This window comes from Onychostoma macrolepis, chromosome 04 (genome assembly GCF_012432095.1).
Source record: "Onychostoma macrolepis isolate SWU-2019 chromosome 04, ASM1243209v1, whole genome shotgun sequence".
NCBI lineage: Eukaryota > Metazoa > Chordata > Actinopteri > Cypriniformes > Cyprinidae > Onychostoma > Onychostoma macrolepis.
Window position 1 is genome coordinate 19,717,292 of NC_081158.1, and position 25,573 is coordinate 19,742,864.

At 40.2% G+C, this 25,573-nt stretch overlaps 1 protein-coding gene across 2 annotated transcripts in view; it reads right to left on the reverse strand.

Annotated features, from left to right (window-relative positions):
- Positions 1 to 25,573, reverse strand: part of LOC131539125 (thyrotropin-releasing hormone-degrading ectoenzyme-like) — a 63,338-nt gene that overhangs the window by 20,555 nt on the left and 17,210 nt on the right. For both annotated transcript variants that reach the window (XM_058773463.1, XM_058773465.1), the window contains 5 exons: positions 23,077 to 23,142; positions 19,571 to 19,758; positions 8,531 to 8,619; positions 7,194 to 7,327; positions 6,962 to 7,017 (listed from right to left, as the gene is read on the reverse strand). In XM_058773463.1, coding sequence (XP_058629446.1) covers positions 6,962 to 7,017; positions 7,194 to 7,327; positions 8,531 to 8,619; positions 19,571 to 19,758; positions 23,077 to 23,142 — 533 coding nt within the window. The remainder of the gene's footprint in view (positions 1 to 6,961; positions 7,018 to 7,193; positions 7,328 to 8,530; positions 8,620 to 19,570; positions 19,759 to 23,076; positions 23,143 to 25,573) is intronic.

Consider the following 25,573-nt stretch of genomic DNA (forward strand, 5'->3'; position numbering starts at 1 on the left):
TTTTGAATTATTCAGCTTTCTTATCGAAGGTCGGAGGGAAAATGTTCATTAAATATAAATGCAACATTATCATAAAACTGTCATGAGGCGTTGAAGTTTCCCTGCTGTTAGTAAGCACAGTAATGAATAAGCTGATCACTTTTGCGCTTCAGGAACGTGCCAGTACACACACACAAGCTCAGAGAAACATGTGCTGCATTGCCTGAAGGCCATTTATCATTGATAATAGCACTCCAGAAGAACAGCAAGGTGAAAATAAGAGTGTGTGGCTCTTTAAAATTGCCTGACATCATTCATTTTCAGTGATGACGAGTGATGTCTGGCAACATGAACATCAGCAACCATTGGAGAATTGAAAGAAACTCTCAAATTCAAATGGATTTTTAATTCATGAGTATATAGAGTAACATAACAGTCTCCTAAATAAATCATTGACTTTCTAAATTGGTCTGTAATTGTAGCTCATTTAGTCAGAGCTTTAGCAGAGCATTTCCTATTAAGAAACTCCATCACTGAGACTCTGAGTCAAATGAGATCTCACTATGTGCATAAAAAATATTGTGTCAAAGGAAAAGAATATGAAAAAGTCGAAAATATGCACCGCTCTTTAATTCGTTCTTGTGTGAGAAATGACAGAATTGTCGACAGGAGTTGTGATGTTTTACAAGCACCACAAACAAACCTTCTGTCTCTATGGCAACAATCTGCTGATGATGCTAATAACAGGTTAGAAACAGATCAGCGTTTCTATGGACGTTCAGAACACAATGTGTTAAGACAAGTAACTGGTGATTGCAATAATGACAGTGAGCTGTTAATAGCAACTGTTAATTGCTCTAATTTAGTTTAGTAGACCTTTAGAACTTAAACTACAAACATAAACTGCTGTTAACAGTAATTTGCTGCAAAAATAAATGAATAAATAAAAAATGGATTGTGTGTTGATGTGACTGTGAATCCCATGTTCACAATATATTTAACACACACACAAAAAAAACTGAGACTCGTGATCTTTGACTCGTGAGTCTAAAACACATTTTCTCCTAAATTCGCATGACCAGCTAATAAAAATAAAATAAAATAATAAAAAGACTTAATTTTATTGCAGATAATGACAACCTTTTTTATTTTGTTACTGTACTACACTGCAACATATAGTAAATAGAACATCTTAACGCTGTTTTTTTTTTCATAAAATCAACATTCAGTAGACTCAAGTACAGTAGATACAATGCACATCTACAAATGTACTAAAATATTAAATATAAAAAGTATAATTACAAATGTACACTACATTATTATATTATATTATATTATAATATAGTTTAATACAGGTTAAAATATCACCAATTTTTGAAATGTTTTGTGAAATTACACAAAACCCTCATAGAGCTGGTGCTCCAGAACATATTAATAAATGCTTTAAAGGTATTTTAACTTTATTTTAAGGCCCAATTCTCACTATTAACTGACTATCAACAACGTTTGCCTTAGTAAACTCTTATGTACTGCTTATTAATAGTTAATAAGATAGATGTTAGGTTTTGGGTATAATTAAGGGATCTAAAATATGGTCATGCAATAAGCCATTAATATGTGCTTTATAAGTACTAATAAACTGCCAATATGCTTGTAATATGCAAAAGCTTCGCACTTAACCCAATTATTATACCCATCAATTAATAATGCACTTGAAATATGATCTTTATTCTTAAACTAGGCTTCACTAACACCAGCTTTCTTCTCCTCAATTGATCCAGTAATTCAAAAATCACAATAAAGGCTGACTGAGCTTTGTGAGGCAGTATTGATCTGTGAGTGACTCCCATGAGCATCGGGGAATTTAGTTATGTAACATCATTGAAGGCAGCAGCGATCATTCAATTTCCTCAGTCATATCAACACTCTTCATCATCCCTGTAATTTACAGAGAAACGAGACATTTTACACATTGTGATTAATAATGATGCTGTGTTTTTAATATGCGGGTTGGCATTTTCACTTCTCAAGTACGTAAGAGCCAATAACCTCCTCCACAGATCTGAGCCCTGAGGTTGAACAAGACATCCTGTTAACATCAGCTCTTATTTATTAGGATTAGCTGTAAACAACAGCAGAGAAAACAATGTGTACAAACCCGACTGAAATCAAACTCAGGAACAAAAGGATTTGCCTTCAGTCCTGTTAAGTTTCAATTATCGAGCTCTTCAGTAAACGAGGCCGAGCCGAATAAACAGGCTAAATGAACATGACGTACCACAACGCAAGGGAACAGGTTTCCATTCTCGGCCCAACGTGACAGCAATAAACACAAGTTTCCCTGCAGGCTTGTCGCCAGTTGACTGAATCGTCATGCTTTGGAAACATCTGTGGCCAAAAACACAATTCTCCACATGCCTGTTAAACCCCTGTCTAGCTCGACGTGAGCCGCACAGCGCCTGCAGATGAGCCTGTCGTTTCAGTTTGATGAACAGCGGTGCTAATGCTAGCAGAGCATCTGGCAGCTTCCTCAGTTAGATTGGTGGAATAATAAAAATTAATGAATTTCGCAATCTGTACAAAGCAGCACCTGAATACACAACATTCAATGTTTAAGAAAGTCAATCTGTGATACTAAAAACACTTTTTCGCTGCTGAGTGATTCTAGCTGCCAGGGATCGAAATTTCCTTCATTAAGCAGAATGAGTAAGAGTTTTTGTATTAAACAGAGAGGACCTTAGGGAGAGCAGTCGTTCCTAAAGGGACTAATGGCAGCTTGGCAGCCTGTGGCACTATACACTCTCAGAGGACGCTCTATCTCTCTCTACCTTTATCGTTCTGTCTCTCCCTCCTCTCACATTAATGGACGTTCATGAGTTTCCAGCTACTGATGAAGCTCTGAAGGATCGACACAATGAGGCAGCAGTGGAAAGGCGGGAACACAGAGGTTTTCCTCACTTTTTATTATCTGCTATCGCAGTAACGGCTCAATAGTCTCAGCACAGGTCTCATCTTGATGAGCTAAAGGGGTTTTCTTCAGTAATGCCTTCAGGGTGAAGGAAAAAAGAGAATTACAGTACAAGAATTGCTTCTGTCAGTAATGAACGTCTTACTGAAGTTGACTGGATCATGGTTTTCTTTACTATTGGGGCAGTCGTAGCCTAATGATTAGAGAGTTGGACTTGTAACCCAAAGGTTGTGGGTTTGAGTCTCAGGTCTGGCAGGAATTGTCGGTGGGGGGAATGAATGTGCTCTCTTCCACCTTCAATACCATGACTGAGGTGCCCTTGAGCAAGGCACCGAACCCCCAACTGCTCCCTGGGCACCACAGTATAAATGACTGTGTGTGTGCACTTAGGATGGGTTAAATGCAGAGCACAAATGTGTAATTACGCAAAACTTAATGCATCATGCAAAGATGAATATCATATCACATTTTGCATACAGCTGATGCATTCCTACAGCTGGTGAATATGACATGATCATGTTAAATGAGATTCATCTGGCATTAGCAGATCAAATATATGAACATTGTCTGGTGATGCTATTTTAATCAGCTTGGAGAGTGTCATGAATGCACAACCATAGTTTTGCAACACTTTGATTTTCATACAGATTTTTTAATCATGATGTAACCTTTTGAAATCCCAGGATTGATTTGCACTGTTCCCTATCAAAAGCTACTCTCGATGTTGCATTTCAATAACGCTGATGAGAACATTCTTTGTTCGACCGGTTGTGAAGCACGTGTGTCAAACATTTCAAGAATTGGCTTAAATAACCTCGATGGGTGACGCCATTGATTACGTGCATTTGACCCAGTCTTAAGAGCATGCGTTTCGACATCGGGATGTCGTCCTCGCTCATCTTAACTATCTGGGATTGAGACTCAATGCCAAGGAAAGCTTTTTCTCTCTTGCCCAGGGGACAATGTATTTAGGGGTTAACAGGATTCTATCATAATGTGGGCACAGCTGTCTCCTACACGTATTGAATCCATTCTGAACAACCTGAAGGATTTCAGGCTAGGCCAGAAAGTTACTGTACATTACTTTCAGAAAGTTCTAGGTCTCATGGCGACTGCATCCACGTGAAACCTTTGGACGTCTTGCACATGAGACCATTACAGTTGTGGCTCACAGCCAGGGGATTTAATCTAAGGGCCAATCCCCAGAGGCATATAAGAGTTACGCGCTAGGGCCTCGTACCCTTTCTATGTGGTTCAGACCCCGGTTTTTGACTTTGGGTCCCGCTCTAGGCACATGTTGTCGTCGCAAGATGTTAACGACAGACGCTTCCCTCACAAGCTGGGGTGTGGTCTTGGATGACCGTCCAGCCCAAGGGATCTGGAGAGGTCATCTTCACGATTGGCACATCAATTACCTCAGAATGATGGCTGTATTTTGGGCCCTGAAATACATCCTCCAGCAGGGGCTACCATGTCCTAGTGCGGGGGGACTGTTGTAGTCACTTACATAGGTCACCAGGGCAGACTGCATCCGTGCCGCCAGAACAGGCTAGCATAGCAGATTCTGCTTTGTATGTGGAACAAGTTCAAGCCCATCAAGGCGATTTACATTCTGGGGCATATGAATGTGGGAGCAGATTCGCTGTCCGAATTTTGGAGCATGATGCTGCTGCCCTCGAGGATGCTGAGTGCAAGCACTGTAATCACTTCGATTAGAGTGCTCCGCTCAAGGCTCGCTTTCTTTCAGGAAGGGGCGAGCCTCTGCGTCCTCGTTGCGATTGTGGGGCTCGTGTGTCGAGCTTGCTGAGAGACGAGGGGCGCGCGAACCACCCCTCTCTCTCACATTCTTCCCGATCGCTCTGCTCCCAGGAGTCCTGGCCAAGGTATGTCAACGAGGGTCTCACCTCTTACAGATAGCGCCCCATTGAACGACCAGAGTGTGGCTCTCAGATCTAATATCCCGCCTTGACAGCTCACTGTGGGTGATTCCGGTCAGGAGAGTTCCTCTATCTCAGGCACAGGGGACAGTATTTCATCCCCGGCCTGAGTTCTGGAACCTTCATCTCTGGCCCCTGAGGGAGACCACAAGAGATGCTGGGTTTCCAGCAGATGTACTACAGACTATTCTGATTGCTAGGACTCCTTCCACTAGAAGACGTTATGCCCTCAGATGGTGCTTTTTCGAAAATTGGTGTATGACACACCATGCAGACCCAGTTCACTGCCAGGTTGTTTCAGTGCTCGAGTTCCTGCAAGAGAAATTGTCCTCAGGCACACATCCTGGTACTTTACAGTCTATGTGGCCGCCATTTCAGCTTGTCGTGTTCTGATTGATGGTGTTTCTGTGGGAAAGCACCCTGTAGTTGCCTGCTTCATTCATGGAGCTCAGCGGTTGAGGCCGCCCACCGGAGCGACAGTCTCTTCGTCGGACTTGGCCTTAGTGCCCAAAGGGTCTGGTTGGGACCCCATTTTGAACCACTAGAGTCAGCACCTGTCCGGTTTCTGACTCTAAAGATGTTTTTTGCTCATGGCTATTACTTCTCTGAAGAGAATTGGGGGTTTGCAGGCTCTGTCAGTCTTGTCATCCTGCTTAGACTTTGCCCCTGGGCCGGCCAAGCTATTTTGCATGCTCACCCTATTATTTTCCGGTCATTCTTGAAGGCTTCTGACCTCCGCCATTCATGACACCGGAGCAAGAAGGACTTCATTTACTGTGTCCAGTACATGCTCTTCAGATTTACATCCACCGCATTAGCCAGTGGCTTAAATCAGAGCAGCTTTTCATATGCTATGGCTGCCACTGGACAAACAATGTCACATCGGGTCAAGCTTCACCTCTAGGAGTTAGGGCCCATTCAACCAGGTGGGTTGCATCCTATGCCAAGGCTCTGGCAAGAGGTGTCCCCTTGCATCAAGTGTGTGGTGTGGCAGGCTGGTCCTCTCTGCACACATTTGTCAGACTCAATAGTTTGGATGTCCATGCTACTCCGGGCTCGCATGTCCTTGAGTCAACATCCCAGAGTCATGGCTGAGACCTCTTCAATGTTTGTGCGCACACACTACACAACCTTGGGGGGTCCAGACACTTCCAGTGTGGCGGCGTTGGTATTCTCGTTCCCATCAGCATTATTGAAACGCAGCATCAAGAGTAGCTTTTGATAGGGAACGTCTCGGGTTACTTGACCGTAAAACCCCTGAAAAAGCAGGAACAAGATGCTGCGCCTCAATGCCGCACTGTAGGCGTGCCTGGACGTCTCTTCAGACAAAGGTTTAACTTGAAGATGTGTACGTCTCACGTCTATTTATAACCTGCAGGTGCATGTAATCAATGACGTCACCCACCGAGGTTATTTAAGCCAATTCTTGGAGTGTTTGACACACGTGCTTCACAAAGGGTCGAACAAAGAATGTTCTCATCAGCGTTATTGAAACGCAGCATCTCGTTCCCGCTTTTTCAGGGAAAAGGGTTACAGTCAAGTAACCCGAGACGTTTTCTGCTGTAACTTTCACTCATTGCAAGCCCCTTTTTTGATGACTGACTGACATCTATGAAAAATCTATAGTATAATCAAAAGCTTTTAGGCAAATCAGGTTTTAGAAATTTAAATAATATTTAATACTTCTTTTTATTTTAAAAAGAAAATGATTTAAATGCAAATGAAAGTAGATATAATGAAATGTCAATAACAATAATTATTATGGAATAAGAAAATTAAATTGTGCAGTTATATGTGGATTTAATTACTTAATTTTGACCACAGTGAAGTTCTTAGAGAATGAAGTGTTTCATTTTGAAACCTGCTTTTATACTCCAAGAGTTTTTCCTCACTGGTAGGTGAACGAGGCCTTGAAATGATGTGACAGTTACTGTGACAATAAAAAGCAGCACACAAATAAAGCTGAATTAGACTGAATAGTCCAGCGGGTCTCTGTGGGGGTGTGAAGGACGTTAAATGGATCTGTAGAGCAGGTTTCAGGCTCTGAATGACTCTGTGTGTAACAAACTTAACCCACCTTGCCAGGTTGAAGACGTCATCAATCAGACCGGCCCTGTTGCCCACAGAGATGATCTGCCGGTGGAGAGCAAGCAGAGACATTTATAATGCAGCAGGAACCATGCAGGAGAGACAGGAGTGAAGAGGAGAATGACGAAAAGGAAGGATCGTGACAGAAAATTGAAAGAAAACTCAAAGGAAATACTCAAAAAGGAAAGATGATGGACTGACAGAGGTGGAAGAAAGTCTACCGTTGGGTTGGTCTTCAGCTGTTGAATGAGAAGTCTCCAGTTGTGAAGGTCGTAGTTCACTCTGAAGTAGCCCGTTTGATTGATGTTGCCCAGCAACCACGTCTCGCCATCCATGTGACCCACTCTGTGCGTCTCTATAAATACACGAGTAAAAACAGAGCATGAAACAAACGTTTAATGACACTTCTGACAGCTCACTGTAGCTCGACTCACATGCATATAAGCAGAAACACACGGCGCTAAATGACATCTAGACATTTACAGACAGATGTGAATATCATTAGATAACAGAAAGTAAAGAAACAAAATGTATTTCTAATGAAATATTACAGAAAATTAAACAAGCTGCTCACTGTGGTTCATATGGACTGATATATTCTGCCTAACAGTGCACTCACAAAGCTTTTTATTCATATCAATGTTTAAAAATTTCACCGCATTTATCATCTTTGGAATTAACTCATAAAAGCAGTCCTGCATGAAAATATACAGACAATGCGTTCAGCATTTCATAATGCACAACATCTGTAATCTAATGTGTTTGCCACGTTCTCATCTTGTAATATTCCAGCCAGACCTTGTGCTTTTTCATGCACTGGTTAAGTGCTTTCGAGCGCTTGTGAACTCAATGCGTTTGAAGTGTTTCGTGATCCAGGGAGCATCCAAGCGTCAGCGGCCAGATTGCAAGAGTCAGGCGGTGAGTTAATGCATATAAATGGGGTCTCTATGTTACAGTCTCTGTTTCTCTGTCTGAGCTGCTGTGGATCTGCATTGTAGCCCTGATGAGGGCTGTTTTTAAAGGAAGGTGAGCTGAAAATGGAGGCTGTTAAATGGTCTCACATTCAGAGGAACTCTTGAGCTCTGAGTCACACGGATCACTCGCAGACCAAATTCAATTCCGGCTCTTGGAATTTGACTCGCTGTGGCTCCATCCGAAGAAAATCCACCTCGTTCTCCCAATGGAGGGGAAAGGAATGGAACAGAATTGAATTTAATGATGGTAGACGTGGAGCTGCTGCATGAATGTGTGACTCAGAGATGAATATTATTTTGAATGTGTTGTAAAAGGACATTTACATAAAAGCACTCTCGAGAACTGAATTAGTCGAATTTAATGAGGAAATCCAATTAAATTTGTACTTTTATCTCTTTTTTTATGTGTCGCTGGTTGATATGACAGCAGTTGTGGACTTCATAGGTCAACACTCTGACATTCAATTACCAGTTCAGATCAAAAATATGCTTCAATTCATCAAAATCCAACAAAAAGTGTATTCAATGTGTTATTACTTTTTATCTTGTGGTTACAATGAATACACATTTAGCATAATTCATACCTGTTTTATTGGAGACCCAGATGATGGTCTCTGTTGATATGTGACTGGAGTTTCCCACTGCGAGTGTCAGCGGTATTTGCCACTGGAAGCTGAGATGAGACAAAGAGAGAAATAACAGCTTCTTTTTGATCTCAGGGTTTAAATGTCACTGCCACAGATCGTACTGTATGAGGCGCATAATCTCACACATATGGACTCCCACGACTTAATGGGATTGTGGGATATATTTGTGCGATCTCTGTCTCGGCACCTACAGGAAAAGTGACAAAATCAGAAATATCAGATGATTGTGATGCTGAAAGAAAGCCCAGCAGTGTCAAAGCTCAAAGAAATCAGCTTTAATTTTTCCCAGAGTGCTTTGCTATCTCTCTATCACACACACAGCTGTGTATCACTCGTCACCCGATCGCTGTCATGTTCTGTGTCGCCACCTCATTTTGACATTGATTCATCTGTGAGTGTGTGCTTTCATGTGTTAGTGTGTGTATGAACATCCCTAGGTATGAGTGCACATCCAGAAAAGGCCTGTCTGACAGCTGCCACAATGGATGGCCGCCCCTCTTAAAGCTGTCAAAATGGCTGACACACAGGTGGACGTGGTCTGCTGTCTGCCAGCGTAAATTACCCCAGACTGACCAACAGCAATAAATACTCTAACATTAACAGATCTAATGCAAGACCGAATCATTTAGACAAGCTCCAAACAACATATTTTAATTTAACTTTAACAATTTTCCCTCTTCCTCAACAAAGCCATTTCACTGACTGAGAAAAGTTTTTATAGGTAGGGAACAACAGGGATCAAGGAGCACCAGGGTAAGAATATGTACGTAAATTTTATAAAAGAATAAAAGTCAATTTTGAACTATTTAATGTATCAAAATAAACATAATATAGTACCACCTTTGTTGAAGTGATAGTAATAAACAAGTATTGACTTTGATATTATGCCAAACATATTACTTTAGTTGAAGTAATTGTATCAGTAATACTGGGGGCCTTTCGTCCCATGCTGGTGAGCCTTTTACCCAAAACAAACTACTTTATGATTTATTTTCCCATGAAATGTATCATTAAATAGAAAGCTGCAATCAATCACTATGGCAGCAGTGAAAAGCACATTTCCCTTAAGGTGTGCCATTATAGCCCCATTTTACTTTATTCAGTGCCTGATAAGAAATGATAGAATAACACATAATGGAGTTTTCATTCTTAATCATGAAAATATGTTAATGAATGTCTTTTAAAATCACATATCACATCATATTACAGCTAAAATGTTTAAAACAATACATCTTTGTTTTCAGTTTGCCTTTGGTTAGCAAGTTAACATCTTGGTTTACCAATAAATGCCTTCGGTTAGCAACCATGCTTACTTAGCATACTGCTAACTGCTAAAGAAAGCTTTGTTCATTAGCTAAATAAATAAGACATTGTGATAAGCAATGTTTTATCTTGAAGCAAAATGCTTAAAAATACGCTGAACACCTTAGCAAACACATAGCAGCACCCTGTAAACCGTCACAGCAGCCTAGCATTGTAGCAGTGAACTTTACACAGGCACGCACCACATTTTCTTCATAAAATGTCAAACTTTAGTCATCTAATATGAGAAGAGCAGCCTGGATTATTTGGTGACATCAGTCTCGGCTGTGGGGAATGGGTTGGATCATCAGGGATTTGTGTTAGTTGGAAAACTGACAGGAATGGACAAAATCCTTTCAGGCTGCTGGTGACTCACCTCAAATCATTCATAAGATGATTTGTATTATTTAATGTGTCTAAATTATGTCTGAATAAGCCGAAATGAGGATTCTGTGTAAAGTGACTGAAACTAGATAATAAATCAATGATGGCAACATTTAATTTCAGCAGAAACAGCTGTAAACAGCAGACTGAAAGTTGACAGTATATTACAAAAGAAACTATAGCACAGTCAGGAAGACATTATGCATAAGATGAAGCAATATGATCCTGCTGGGAAACAGTATTTAAACGCGTATGTGTGTAAGGGCACTATAGAGAGAGATTCTGTGCTAGATGTGTGCTGATAACAATACTTATGAATTCCAGTGATAATAGAAGCATCTGTGTGTGTTCAGATGAAACCACACACTGATACATTTACATAAAACTCTGTTCATCAGTGGGATTGAACAAGAGAAGATAGCAAAAGAAAATTAAAGTTCTCCACAGGCTGGTAATTTAGTGGCTCATGTTTATGTTCATTTATGGAAGCGTCTGTTATCATCATCGTTATTTACATCCCTCAGGAAATTTTGTGTTATGGCCCAGAGCTTTAGCTAAAGAACGAATCTAGACTTCTGTCTCTGCAGCAGACAGGTACAGTCATCTTATTATGTTTATGGAAAGAAGCAATGTTTGTTAGCTGAGGGTCAGTTGCTCTTAATGGAAAAGAATATATGAATAAAAGCAAAAAAACATAAATACAGTATATATATTTGCAATTCCTAAGCCTTTAACATTTTATCACCACTGCAAAAGAGTAACAGCTGCATTGTGTCAAAATTTAAAATTCACTGTGATTAGCAGCATCCTCTCTCTCTTTTCTCATTGGTTGTGAGGTCTCAGTCTCACTGTCTCTCTGTGCGGGTGTGATAATATCTCAGGCTCTCTTTAGGGACGGCTGGCTTTTGCGGTCTGTAATGAGTCACTGGGGGCTTTTGTGGCTCAACATGTGCGATAGATCCTCACAACACTTTTATCCAACACCAGCTGCTCAGAAGAGAGGAAAAAACACAAGTGTATTAATTTGAACCTTCCATGGATTCACACATGCTGGAGTTTGTTTTGAACTTGAGCTGTTGTATTTATTTACAGTATGTTGTATAGACTTGCTTTAGACTTTCAGTCAATCATCCAGCAATGGTTTGAAACCACTGAGACCATGAAGAACTGGACAAAAAAAGATGAAGATGTTCTGCTGGATGGGTTAGAAAAGAAAGACTGGGATTTTATAGATATTGAGGAAATCTACTGACCCTGCAGAGAGCAAGATGCAGCTAAACAAAGAGGTGGTGATGGATTACTGGAACACCAGGGATTCATTCAGTTGAAAAATGTGGAGGTGGTAAAGTCTAATAATTATTTGGGAATTTACTTGAACTGACACATTTACACCTCATATTATTAAAGGTCCCATAACATGCTGCTTTTTGGATGCTTTTATATAGGCCTAAGTGGTCCCTAGTACTGTATCTTAAGTCTGTTTCCCGAAATTCAGCCTTGGTGCAGAATTTCAACCACTACGAGCCAGTCCCACAATGAGCTTTCCTTAGGATGTGCAATTTCTGTGTCTGTAGCTTTAAATGCTAATGAGGAGGAGAGAGGCGGGGCAAGGTGGAGGGTGGGTGTGTGGCCTTAACCAACTTACGCTACCGTGCGCTAATGTTGACAGTGGATGTATCGCAATGGCTCGTAGACACGCAGTCATTCAAGCTTTTCAGTTTGACCCAGAATCTGATCCGGATGGAGAAGCACCGGATGAAGAAGTTACAACTCAGCGGCTACAGCAGGACGTCTCCGAATGGTTAGTTTAAAATATTGTGTCTGGATACGGTACTTTAGTTGGTTTGTTTATGTATGCTGTTACAGTTATTATCATGTAGCTAATGCTAGCCATAGGTTCGGATGATGGAACTAAATAAATACTTCGGTGTTCATTTGTACATCCAAACACTGAGCAACTGTCATGCTTCGCTTGTGTGCAAGCCATGATGTCTCTCGAGGACAAAAATATATTGTGCTCGCCTCGCACGGTAGTAGCTCATTTTCTCATGGGCGGGTAAAGCAGAGAAAGGGGAGGTAACCTTTCCCCATATGACGACATAAAGGGAAGATTCTAGATAGAGAAAATGAAAGCTTAGATGGCCCAAAGGCGAAGCAGGATACCCAGGGCTCGGTTTACACCTATCGCCATTTCTAGCCACTGGGTGACCATAGGCAGGCTAGGGGAACTCCTATTAATGTTAAAAAACCTCATAAAGTGAAATTTTCATGCCATGGGACCTAAGTGATCCAGTCACAAGTGATCAGACTTAAATATAGGTATAAATGGGATCTAATTTCATCACATATTGCATTTGTAGCAAAAGCGCTAACATACCCTGCAAACATGTCCTTGCGGGGCCCATGCTGGCCTTTTGCGGGCACAGTGGGCTTGGGCCAGAACACACCAAACCTAAACAGTCCCAGTGCAGGCTTGCCCAGGCGAGGCCCACAGCTTTGGGCTCACCGCAGGCTTTCTGTGTGAAGGTTTTCTTCCTTACCACTAGGGGTGCTAGGGTGTTTTAGGTTTCCTTAAGTAAAGCCATGTGGTAGAGGGAGTTAGCAATAACAAGTAGCAGTAGCCAGCATGGCTCACCTGCTGAACACACAGTGCTGTGTTCTGTTTGGGAAATGTCATTTCAAGCCCAGTCTAAAGGAGTTTTTTTTTTTTTTTTTCTATTTAAATCCATATTCAAACTGTACCATGATGTGGTAACCTCACCAATAAAGAGTCCTTCTAAAATGCATAAAAATACACTGTCTTAAACTCTTAGCATCAATCCAAACATAGGTCATACATACATGTAACATCTCTGCAAAAACATCAGCAATGTACACTTTTAAAGTTCTTTTCGACGTGAGACCAGTTTGGACTATTTTTGACTGTTCCTGGTTAGGAAGAGTCTGGTGTTTGAGAGCTGTGGTGTGTTTTCATTACAAGAGGTTGGATTATTCATTTCCTATCAGCCAACTTCAGCTATGGACAGAGTTTGGACATTGATGTACTACAGATAAGACTTTTGTGCACATCAACTTTCACATGACGAAATCCTACAATTGTACATTGCTTTCTTCTTTTTTTGTGTACTTACATTTTTGGTTCTATGTAGCTGTATTAACCTGAATTGAATGTTTTCTATTTTGTACTTAATAAATCCATTGTTTTGAAATCCCTTTGACTACTGTACATTTTTGACAATATAGACAGTAGTTATGAGGTGACTGCATCTATTTCAGATGTATAATAACTGTTTTTCCCAAAGGCTTAAGTTATAGTAGCTGAAAAGTATTTAAAGTGAAACAGATGTATTGTTATAGATCAGGGGTGCCAAAGCCTGTTCCTGGAGATCTACCTGATCAAACACACCTGAACCAACTAATTAGGATCTGAAGGTGCCCTTGATAATTACAGACAGGTGTGTTTAATCAGAGTTGGAACTGAACTCTGTAGGAAGGTAGATCTCCAGGACCAGGATTGGGCACCCTTGTTGTAGATCAGTGATACTCAAATCTGGCTTGCGGGATCCACTGGCTCAGCTCCAACCCTGATCAAACTCACCTACCTGTGAATTTCTAATGATCCTGAAGACATTGATTAGCATGCTCAGGTGTGTTTGATTAGGGCTAAACTCTGCAGGAAAGTGGATCTCGTGAGCCAGATTTGGGTATCCCTGTTGTAGATTAATAGTGTGGGCTAAGTGAGGGCTGCCTGTGCAGGGCCAGCGCTAAGGGGCCAACGTTTTGCCAATGAGCAAATTCTCAGTGGCCCTGCACTGGCAGCCCGCTGGGGGCCCTTAGGCTAGCCCTAAGTGGGCCCATAAAGGGCCAGTGCAGGCTTGTTTGCAGGGATGTCTTGAAGCAATCTAAAATCTGTTTTTTTCCTTGTTGTTTTTCAATGTAAACTACACTAAAGAAAATTTACCATTCATTACTTTAAACATTACTTCTGTCTGTTTATCCCTGCTATGAAAGACACTCTAGATCTACAGTCTTTCTACTTTATGCATGTGCCCAGTGGCGTTCAAAATTGAGGCATGTTCACAGTTAATGTTTCATTGAATTTCAGATGTGTATGTGTGTTTTGCACTGTTAACTGTCTAGACATATTCCAGTGATGTCACATGAATGCATTACTGCACTGCATAATGTTTCCAACTCTAAACCATTTAACCATATTGTGAGTGTATATATAGTACTGTATATCTGTTTTGTGTGCTCTGTATTATTGCAGTGATATCAAATTTCTTCTCAAGGATAACTGTATCATCTATCTTGAGCAAGAAAATTTTCTTCACTTTAACACTAGTATGTGACAGTTTTATTGCCAGAATGTTAATGATATTCTTTCACTGTGGGTATCTGATCATCACCATGTGACCCTGAACCTCCAGTCACAAGTTAGACACCAGCCTCAAGCAGATCTACACATACCTGCAAAATAAAACTCTATAAGGCTCAGATCCACCTGTAAAATAATTCACAGGAGTAACTGCACATCCCCATTACAGTCAAGCAGCCTTCGAGGCAAAAATAATTTGTGCCTTCAAGCGTTAATAAGTTGTTTATATTCTCTATAACATCACCTCAGCATAAAACTGTGCTGTGAAAATCCAAATACTCAGGTAACATATGAGTGCAAAGGTGTTAATGAAGGAACGATTCAGCTTCAGACTTTTTAATAAGCACAGGATCTGAAAACTCTCTTAGGTGCGCCAAATGGTCCTTTGATGATTTCAGGTGAGGTGTGCTGAAGTACAGTGTCACCATTTTAGATATAAACTCATATCAACTTTCTACCTTCTAACTTAATACTGAGCTTTTATAAATAAGACGGAAACTGCCCTGAATAAATGTAAGTTTTATAAGCTAACTGCTAATATGCTAACAAGCTGATTAGCAATCTGCTTCGCTGTAGCTGTGAGCTCTGTGAAAATTTCAAACAAATGTTTAGCATTAAATACAAATGAATAAATATCTATACAACACGCTTTGTAGTAAAATGTTTAACATATAATCTATTTTTAGAATGCTAGCATGCTAGGCTTCACCTGTATACTAGCATAACATGTTTTCATTCTTTTTTACAAAGGATGAGCCAAAATGAATTACTGTAATAATAATTAACAGACCAAAGATGATATCAGTACAGGGGTTAAATTGGGCCAGGGCCGTCCGGGGCTGAACCCCGGCACACAACTCAGATGAATTTCCTCGTACATTTTCAACATTATAGGCTATAGTTTTAAACACTTTACTCATTCTTATTAATTCAAGCAATGATGCCACGCAGGTGTTTTTATATGTATCTCTGAAAGGAACCAAGTGTCTTCAAAAATTCTGATTGCATTTTAACTTTATCTGATAAAGTAGCGTTCATGAGCGCAGTGCTGCTTTGTTTAAAGCTATTTCTGGGGAAACCGTTTTATGTTTGACATTCCAAAAGCCCCTCCTACTGGAAGAAAATGCAATTGGATTTGCAATGAGCCTGTCTGCTGTTTTCCCCCCATCCACCCATATAACTCTGTTTTAAATTGATATAATAATTTATACTTCTGACTCATCTCTTTTCTTATATGAGGTTTATCTTTATATATACACATATATATATATATGTGTGTGTGTGTGTGTGTGTGTGTGTGTGTGTGTGTATACATATACTGTATATACAGGTGCATCTCAATAAATTAGAATACTTCATAAGACCAATAAAAAAAAAAAAAAGCATGAAGGTGATCAGTTGGTGGCACTGCTGATGTGGTATGGAAGCCCAGGTTTCTTTGACAGTGGCCTTCAGCTCATCTGCATTTTTTGGTCTCGTTTATCATTTTCCTCTTGACAATACCCCATAGATTCTCTATGGGGTTCAGGTCTGGTGAGTTTGCTGGCCAGTGAAGCACACCAACACCACGGTCATTTAACCAACTTTTGGTGCTTTTGGCAGTGTGGGCAGGTGCCAAATCCTGCTGGAAAATTAAATCAGCCTCTTTAAAAAGCTGATCAGCAGAAGGAAGCATGAAGTGCTCCAAAATTTCTTGGTAAACGGGTGCAGTGACTTTGGTTTTCAAAAAACACAATGGACCAACACCAGCAGATGACATTGCACCCCAAGTCATCACAGACTGTGGAAACTTGAAACACTGGACTTTAAGCAACTTGGGCTATGAGCTTCTCCACCCTTCCTCCAGACTCTAGGACCTTGGTTTCCAAATGAAATACAAAACTTGCTCTCATCTGAAAAGAGGACTTTGGACCACTGGGCAACAGTCCAGTTCTTCTTCTCCTTAGCCCAGGTAAGACGCCTCTGATGTTGTCTATGGTTCAGGAGTGGCTTAACAAGAGGAATACGACAACTGTAGCCAAATTCCTTGACACGTCTGTGTGTGGTGGCTCTTGTTGCCTTGATTCCTTGTGAAGTTCACCCAAATTCTTGAATCGATTTTGCTTGACAAGCCTCATAAGGCTGCGGTTCTCTCGGTTGGTTGTGCATCTTTTTCTTCCACACTTTTTCCTTCCACTCAACTTTCTGTTAACATGCTTGGATACAGCACTCTGTGAACAGCCAGCTTCTTTGGCAATGAATGTTTGTGGCTTACCCTCCTTGTGAAGGGTGTCAATGATTGTCTTCTGGACAACTGTCAAATCAGCAGTCTTCCCCATGATTGTGTAGCCTAGTAAACCAATCTGAGAGACCATTTTGAAGGCTCAGGAAACCTTTGCAGGTGTTTTGAGTTGATTAGCTGATTGGCATGTCACCATATTCTAATTTGTTGAGATTGGTGGGGTATTGTTAAAATGTGAGCCAAAATCATCACAATTAAAAGAACCAAAGACTTAAACTACTTCAGTTTGTGTGCATTGAATTTATTTAATACACGAGTTTCACAATTTGAGTTGAATTACTGAAATAAATGAACTTTTCCACGACATATGAAATCCTATAATGCAACTGTTATAAAATCATGTTTTTTTCAGTCATTTTACAGTTTAATATATTACTATAGACACTGCCCTACCCTGCTCATATGGTATTATTTTTTTATTTTTAAATAAATTTTTTCAGGTCTTAAAAATCTTAAATTTGATTTAAAAACCTGCAGACAGATGTAGCTTTGCACACTGCCAGCATCTAGAATGATTTTGATCAGCATTTAGTGTTCATAACAGAGGGCTCTTTCAACTTATAGTTTACAGTTTGTCAATTGATATAAGATTTTTTAGGCTTTGCATACACACGTGCACCCCTCAAAAGCCTGAAACCACAGAGCCCCCCCACATAACAAATCCCAATTTAACCCCTGAGTACAGCTGAAGTTGTATTTAACCCAAAAAGATTTATTTAATGCACATTTATAAGAGGAATTGGATTAGCATAGCCTAAGTGTGTGGCTCTTTGCTAGCTGGATTATGAAGCTGCTTTAACAGAATATCAAAGTGCAGCAAAAACAGCATGTGTTTCGAGTAAAATGGTGTGAAATAAATGTCCTTTTCTGTGGTTTTCTGTGGAGTTTGGACCTCAGTCGGACTGTGGACCCTTTATGAACTGTAATGAGACAGCAGTGGACATGAAACACACTGAAGGAGTGTGAAATACATTCAAACTGACCTTTTGTTGCTGCCAATGTTTCTGTCAGCACATTTTACTAGGCTGGCTTAAAGCCTCAAGTGAGGTGTTACACTGCATTTACAAAGGTGCCAAATCCCCCTGCATTCTGGCAGGTTGTCTGGTACTCAGCTGAAAACCCGCCTGAGGGGCAAAGCAGGAAAGAGACGCCCCCTACTCGCAACACGGCTTTGCTATTGATTCTTGGAGCAGTTCTGCTTCTGAACGCCTCTGCAGAAGACCGTCACACTCAGGAAACACGTTCATGTAGGAGGAGACGTTTAAAGGAAGGTGGCTGTGTCTGCTCTGAACAAATGAACTCCGGAAAGAGGCGAACATACAGATTTCTACCTGTATGTTTCATATTTATGACACCAAATGACTTGATGTGGAGAGTTAGCCAAGCTGTGTAAAAGCAAGGTGCCTTTGATTATCTCCAGATGATAAATCATATGATTTTGTGATGACAGAAATTATGCTTTAGTCTAACCAGTATTAGTATTCTCTCCTATTTCTAAGTAGTAGATTGAATTTTAACCACCTTTAGTCAAAAAGCCACAATAAAAATATTACAAATAGATTATATGCTATGAGCTTAGGAGCTCATGTTCTGAAATTGCAGGTGTTTGGCACTGATATTGTTCTCAACTTAAGAAACTTTGTCACTATCTAAATGGCAATATTGCCTAACAACACACTCAGACTGACAGTACAGCATTAAAATTCAATTCTTGACTCAATTCTTGTGCTGCTAACAGTGTCTGATCCAAAACAAAAGGAGGATTTCTAAAACGGATCAGAGGCAGTATTGAATTATTCATCTCACTCTAACAAAGAATTAAACTAATCTATCTGCCAGTGACACACGCAGTTTTCCGTGACGACGCAGATGGGTGCCAAACAGCATGTGGCGGTGACGGGTTAGCATGGGTCGCTAATAATAAATGAAATGCTCAGTTAATAGCAGCTTGATAGCTTGTGTGTGTGAACATGCTGTGAGATATAATTCATAGAAATAGAACTGTGTTATTCCTTACTGTCCTGCTAAAAACATCTTGAACCAGCCTAAGATAGTTTGCTGGTTTTAACTGAATGACCAGTGAAAACCAGCAAACCATTTTAGGCTGGTTAAAGCTGATTTTTTTCTTAGCAGGAGCAATAAAGGCAGACATCTAAAGGTATGCTAAGCAGTAAACTGTTCACATTCCTCGGATAAACGAGGAAATCCTTTGGGTCTTCATGCTGTTGTGGGGCACTAGGCTAGTCTTTAGCTGTCTGTCTGTGCTTATAATCTCCAGATGGTCTATTCTTCTGTATTTCTTCCAAAATAACTTAATGTTTAATCTCATTTTTGATTAAAATGGTTTCTTCTCTTCAGCTGCAGAACTACTGTAGAATATTTTTTTCTCTCTGAGCTTGATCTGATCACAGGAAACTATCAGTGAATTCTGGGAGGAGAATCACTGACTGTGGGCTTTTTACATTATTCAGCATTGCAGTATTTGGCAAACGAACAGGCCTCTGCTCCATATATTATAGTGGATCTTCTGCAACGATGTATGAGCTCATGGAGAATCAGTCAAGAGGTCAGCTGACTGATGGTGTTTCATTTTCATGTAACAACCTGTCACGACTGACATATGGCAGACTACCTTTTGTTGAACAGCTCAGGATTCTGGATCTTGGCGTCAGTGTCATAGACGAAGTGCTCTTGGGAGATGGTGACACTGTTGTCAAGACTGTCGTTCTTGCTGATGGTGACGACAGGGTAACCCATCTGCAGCGTCCAGCGGTCCATGACCTGCGTGATGTTGATGTCCTTTCCCTCCCGTTGCATGGCCTGTGATACAAAATATATAAAAATACATCATACATATGCAGATTACCAGTGTTAAAGGTGCCAAGCAAATAGATAGTGTCTGAAAGTGTAAGTGGATTGAATTATGTTGGCTTATGTTAGTTATGTCGGTTATGGTGGGTGGTGCTAAAAGCTTGAAAATAATGTACTACTTATGCTAAACCTAACTGATAGTGTTGACAAAAGCAAACGTTAAAAAAAAAAAAACAGATTTGTTGAAACAACCATGCGACACAGGACTCGTAATTGAGCAAGCCACATCACAACTGCAGCGCTGTACCAGGTGAGCTACCGAGCAAGTTTACTATGCAAGAAAAGTGACACATATTGTATGGAGCTGGTTATGTGATACAAATGTATTAGTTTACAAATCATGCACTACGGTAAAAGTGTTTTAAGGTCTTAACATAGTATTGGGCAAGTCTTTATTTGATAACCCATCCCTAATCATAATTTGTGTGAAAAGGAATTAAAACCACTAGTGTTCATTTCAGTTGGAAACTGCAGTGAATTGTAAATGTAGGTAGAGGTACGATTTTCCAATGAGCCTAAGGTGAAATAAGAACCCATTCAGGACTTTTAATTAAAAACTGTTAGTGAATAGAAAGGTGATTAAACTTCACCGTTCTCTTAAACCGCATAGGCAGAACCATCACAAGGCAATTTCCAGTTATCTAATCTCTCTATACAAGAGCAATGCTTGTAAAAGAGCAGAATTAGATTTATGACTCTGATTTCTTCAGAGGAAGCTGCTCCTCCTATTTTAAAGAAGTAAAACATAAAATTGGATCTCACGGCTCATTAATGAGGAAAGCTCGTAATGTGACTGAGATTTGTCCCTGAGGGAAATATACTGCCTACACAGTTCCTCCTTATTCTTTGAAAATGCTATATAAATGGCTCAGCACGGTGGACAACTGGCAGTTTTCTGTATGAATTGTTTTCAAAAGCTGTCTGTATGTATGAGGAACATTTTAATGTTTTATGTAGTTTCATCTACTTTTCAATGCAGTACTCAAAAATAATGGTAGAGTAGGTGACTGGTCACTGGAAACACATTTAGAAAGTATTCAAAATATAATTTAAGAAAAAAAAAGAAGCTGCAGTCTTTAGCATCTTTGTTAGCATGCATGTAAAGTCAGTATTTTGAGATTTCAGTCTTAATGCAGCTGGCAGTGAGTCATTGACTTCTCAGACATTTTCCATCATTTCATTTCACCGCATTTTAAAGACGTGCAGCATTTCATGTTTACCAGGGTCAATTGGTAGTTTCTTTAAAAATTGGTTGTAAACCGGTGGAGATTTACAATGTTTCTGCAGCAGCACAGAGTCAGTGCTGTGGAGACCCGTGGGATTGGAAGGGGAATGTGGTGGCAGAAACAAAAGTGCTCTGTCAGGCTCTCTTGCATTCTGCAAACATCGACTTGACTAGATCAGTTGAGCATCTGCACTTCCCTTCTCCAGTGTAACTGGGAAACTCTAGCTTATAACAGATGCTTCTGACCATTATGAGTATTAAAATCTGAGACTGACCAAGCTTGCATGAGATGACTCAGCTATTACGGAGAACACCAAATGAGACCAGACGACTTCTCACAGCTGTCAATGACTCATGGTTTGTTTACCGTGCGAATACAGAAGAGGCTCTGCAGAGGCTGATGATGGCAGCTGATGTTCCTACATTATGAATCATTTTCTATAGGACAGCTTTCAGAAAGCTACTGTACCTTTGCCCTGGCGGATATAATTAAAGGAAGTGAAGGCCGGTCCGGCGATGGGTCGTGAGCTTGACAAAGGGCTTTGTGGGAGCTAAGCACTGCCAGATTATTGCAGCAAATTGGATTTCATGAATAGCTAATGAACACAGCGCATATCAGTATTCATTAGATGATGGCCTGTCATGGACTGTTAATGTAGCTAAATTCTTCAGCGCCTGGCAAATACGGCCACTGAGAGGATATGGAGGTCCAGGTCTGGCCCTTTCAAATAAATTCACCTTTAAATCAATTCTGTTTTGAAAGAGAAAATGAAGAAGCGGCGCCCATCAGCCGGCATTTGGGAGAGTGATGTGAATGACAAAACACTTCATACGACGTTGATAGCTGCTAAATGTCCTGCTGTTCCATTACAAAGTATAATAACTTTGAGATTACGCTTGAAAGTAATATCATTAAAGTCATGACACTTTGTGAGATGAGTGAGAGGGGACTTGCTGAGAGTCCTCTGGTTTTAAAAGTGCATCTTTGAGCTGATGACTTGAACTCTGTGCTTAACTTCACTGTGATTATAGCTGTTGGCTACGACCGTTTACTTCACAGGTGCAGTTCCTCTCACTCCTACTTTTAGTGTCTTAAGCTTTTTTCATGTGCCTCTTAAAAACCTCAAATCTTACATATTAGATAGCGATGGTTTTAAATTAAGTCTGTATTGTTTATATTATTTATAATTATTCATAATTTAAACAGGATTTTTTATTTAAATTAGGAATTTTGCATTAGCATTGCGGCATTTGTTGTTTCGGTAACTAAACTGAAGGAATTATGGGAAAGGCACATAGTTGCTTAACCCGCTATGGTATTTCAAAAAGACAGAGAAACTGAATCAGCAGATCAGTGTTTCTGTCAGGAGGGGGGCACTCTTGCCAAACCTAATAAGAACCTAATTTTGAGGCCTGAGTGAAGCATCTAAATAGGTCAACTTTCCGTCAGCAGAAGACTGGGTTATTCTTGGCTACACCTGAGCTGAAGGGCAGATGTTTAATTTGAGAGACTCATCAGGCTTGTCAGCAATTATGTGACACTTCACTAATCGGGTCTGATAAGATTCAACTAATTTATAAGTTAATTAAAATCACCAGAATCATCAGAAGCAGCAAGCCTTCATTTTCAGTATCTGTGAACATTTGCATGTAGCAGGTTGATTTCTGGATCAATATGTGACCTTTCCCTGCAGAAAATGTTTCCATTCTAAGTGAAACCTCAAGTGTAAAAGCGAGACTATCAAACACAACCCAGCCTCCATATCAAACTCTTTCCCATGTGGCATTTCCATAAAACCTTTATGTGTTGATGTGAGTAGGTGGTGTATTGGCATAAATTTGATGATGTGCAGTTATATAATGGCCTCTGACCTATATGCAGTGCGTGAATCTCTGAACACCTGCCTTCAGGAGATGCACTGGGTGAATTAAAGTAGGTTGAACACACACAATTTCACTCGCTGCTCAACACTGACTAACCCAAGCGCTGATTTCTGCTCGTGGATGAAGGTCTCACACCCAGAAGATACGTAAAATCTTACCTCGGAGAATTTGTTCCACAAATCATCTCTCGCCGCGTTTCCATACATATGTGTCATCAAGTAATCCTGCAAACAGACAGAGACCGAGATCAATATTGGAAGAGAAATAAATTGCACTTGGATAGGAACGGTGAACTTGGGAAACCAATAAGCCCAAACAATAACATTACTAATCCTCTCAATTCAAGCTGAACATATGCAAATTAGCAGCAGATGTTTGGGTGTCATTGGCTGTGAGTTCAAGGAGGACCATAAGGAGGCCAATTAGAGGCTGATTATGTTGTTCGAGTCAATGCTGCATCAGCATGTCACTGAATGAGGAACATACAAATCAGCAACATGATTTCTTTCAAGACATAAAAGATGGTCAAATCGTTTACATTAAAATAAACACAAGAGAAAACATTAGATTTATCCCATGTAGTATATAATAATCATATTCATACACCATACAGTAGTTGTACTTACACGTCACTCCAAGGTACTTGCCATGTACGGCTTATCTGTTATTACCATAGTACACAACCAAAAAGCCTGGTAAATTTAGTAAACATACTTTTTAAGTGAACATTTATTCATAAGTAACAAGTAATTATAATTGAGTTTTGTGAAGAAAGGAAACACCTTACACTCAGCAAGGTGCATAATAAAAGTACCTCGACATCAAACAGAGACAAATCTGCATAGAAAAGTGGATGTAATATCTGTATTGTGTTGTATTATTGAAGCCAAGACACCGGTGGGTGTTCATTTCACTGCTAACAGACTTTAATCTGTTAAACGCCAAACGCTACATTATCAGTGTGTCTGTTCTGCCCTGCAGTCTCAGTGATACAGGTGGTGGGTGACATGAATCTGTTCCTGGAGAGCACATTTACATGCATCTGATAAGAACATCTGGTGGGAAGCCTTTTGCCTGCTGTATACAAGATTCCTCGATAACTCTTGAGTGACCGTGAGCGATAAACCCGTCAACTGTAATCCGCTTCCTGTTGCTGGAGTCAAAAGAACATGCTGACAAAAAACGGCATGTTCTCTGCTAATACTGGTGGATGTCTTCTGTAGAACACAAATGAAGATATTCTGCAGAATGTCCATGCTGCTCTTTTCAACACACCAAAAACATAGGCTATATTAATGTATTTAAACTCTTCTTAAGTCATAAGCTATCTTTGTGTGATAAACAGACCAAAAGGGCAGTTTTTCACAGTTTTAAACAGCAATACCAGTACTCACTACCATTACTGCAGACACACTTCACTGGCTCTTAAAGAGGGGTGGATTTTAAGTGAATAACATAAAAAGAAAGGATGAGAAAATCATGGCAGGGTTATTTTTCAGCCTTTGCTTCATGAATCGAATCAAAACTGGCACTTATTGAAACGTGAACAGGCATCATGCTGAGAGGTCTGAGCAAATTACATTGGGATCCTGAAAGCGTGACCCAGTCCAACTGGCCTTCATCTCTCTACATGCTCTGCTGAACTCTCTGAGATTCTGGGATTTGAGTCTGGAGCAGAACCAGAATAATGTTACCATCCTGATTAATCTGTTTTAAACCAGAGCAATTGCTCTTCTTCTCTCTCTCCTCCATCAATAGAGTTATTGCCCTGAGGCGAAGTGACCATGTGGTCCAATCTCCCTCTGATAGGGCCGTCACAGTGTGTTGTCATTATTTTGACACTAATGAGTTCTGCTGACTTCCCAAAACAAGAAATATATATATATATATATATATATATATATATATATATACATACAGGTGCTGGTCATATAATTAGAATATCATCAAAAAGTTTATTTATTTCACTAATTCCATTCAAAAAGTGAAACTTGTATATTATATTCATTCATTACACACAGACTGATATATTTCAAATGTGTATTTCTTTAATTTGGATGATTAGAGCTTACAGCTCATGAAAGTCAAAAATCAGTATCTCAAAATATTAGAATATTACTTAAGACCAATACAAAGAAAGGATTTTTAGAAATCTTGGCCAACTGAAAAGTATGAAAATGAAAAGTATGAGCATGTACAGCACTCAATACTTAGTCGGGGCTCCTTTTGCCTGAATTACTGCAACAATGCGGCGTGGCATGGAGTCGATCAGTCTGTGGCACTGCTCAGGTGTTATGAGAGCCCAGGTTGCTCTGATAGTGGCCTTCAGCTCATCTGCATTGTTGGGTCTGGTGTCTCTCATCTTCACAGATTCTCTGTGGGGTTCAGGTCAGGCGAGTTTGCTGACCAATCAAGCACAGTAACACTTTGGTCATTGAACCAGCTTTTGGTACCTTTGGCAGTGTGGGCAGGTGCCAAGTCCTGCTGGAAAATGAAATCAGCATTTCCATAAAGCTTGTCAACAGAAGGAAGCATGAAGTGCTCTAAAATCTCCTGGTAAATGGCTGCGTTGACTGTGGACTTCAGAAAACACAGTGGACCAACACCAGCAGATGACATGACAGCCCAAATCATCACTGACTCTGGAAACTTCAC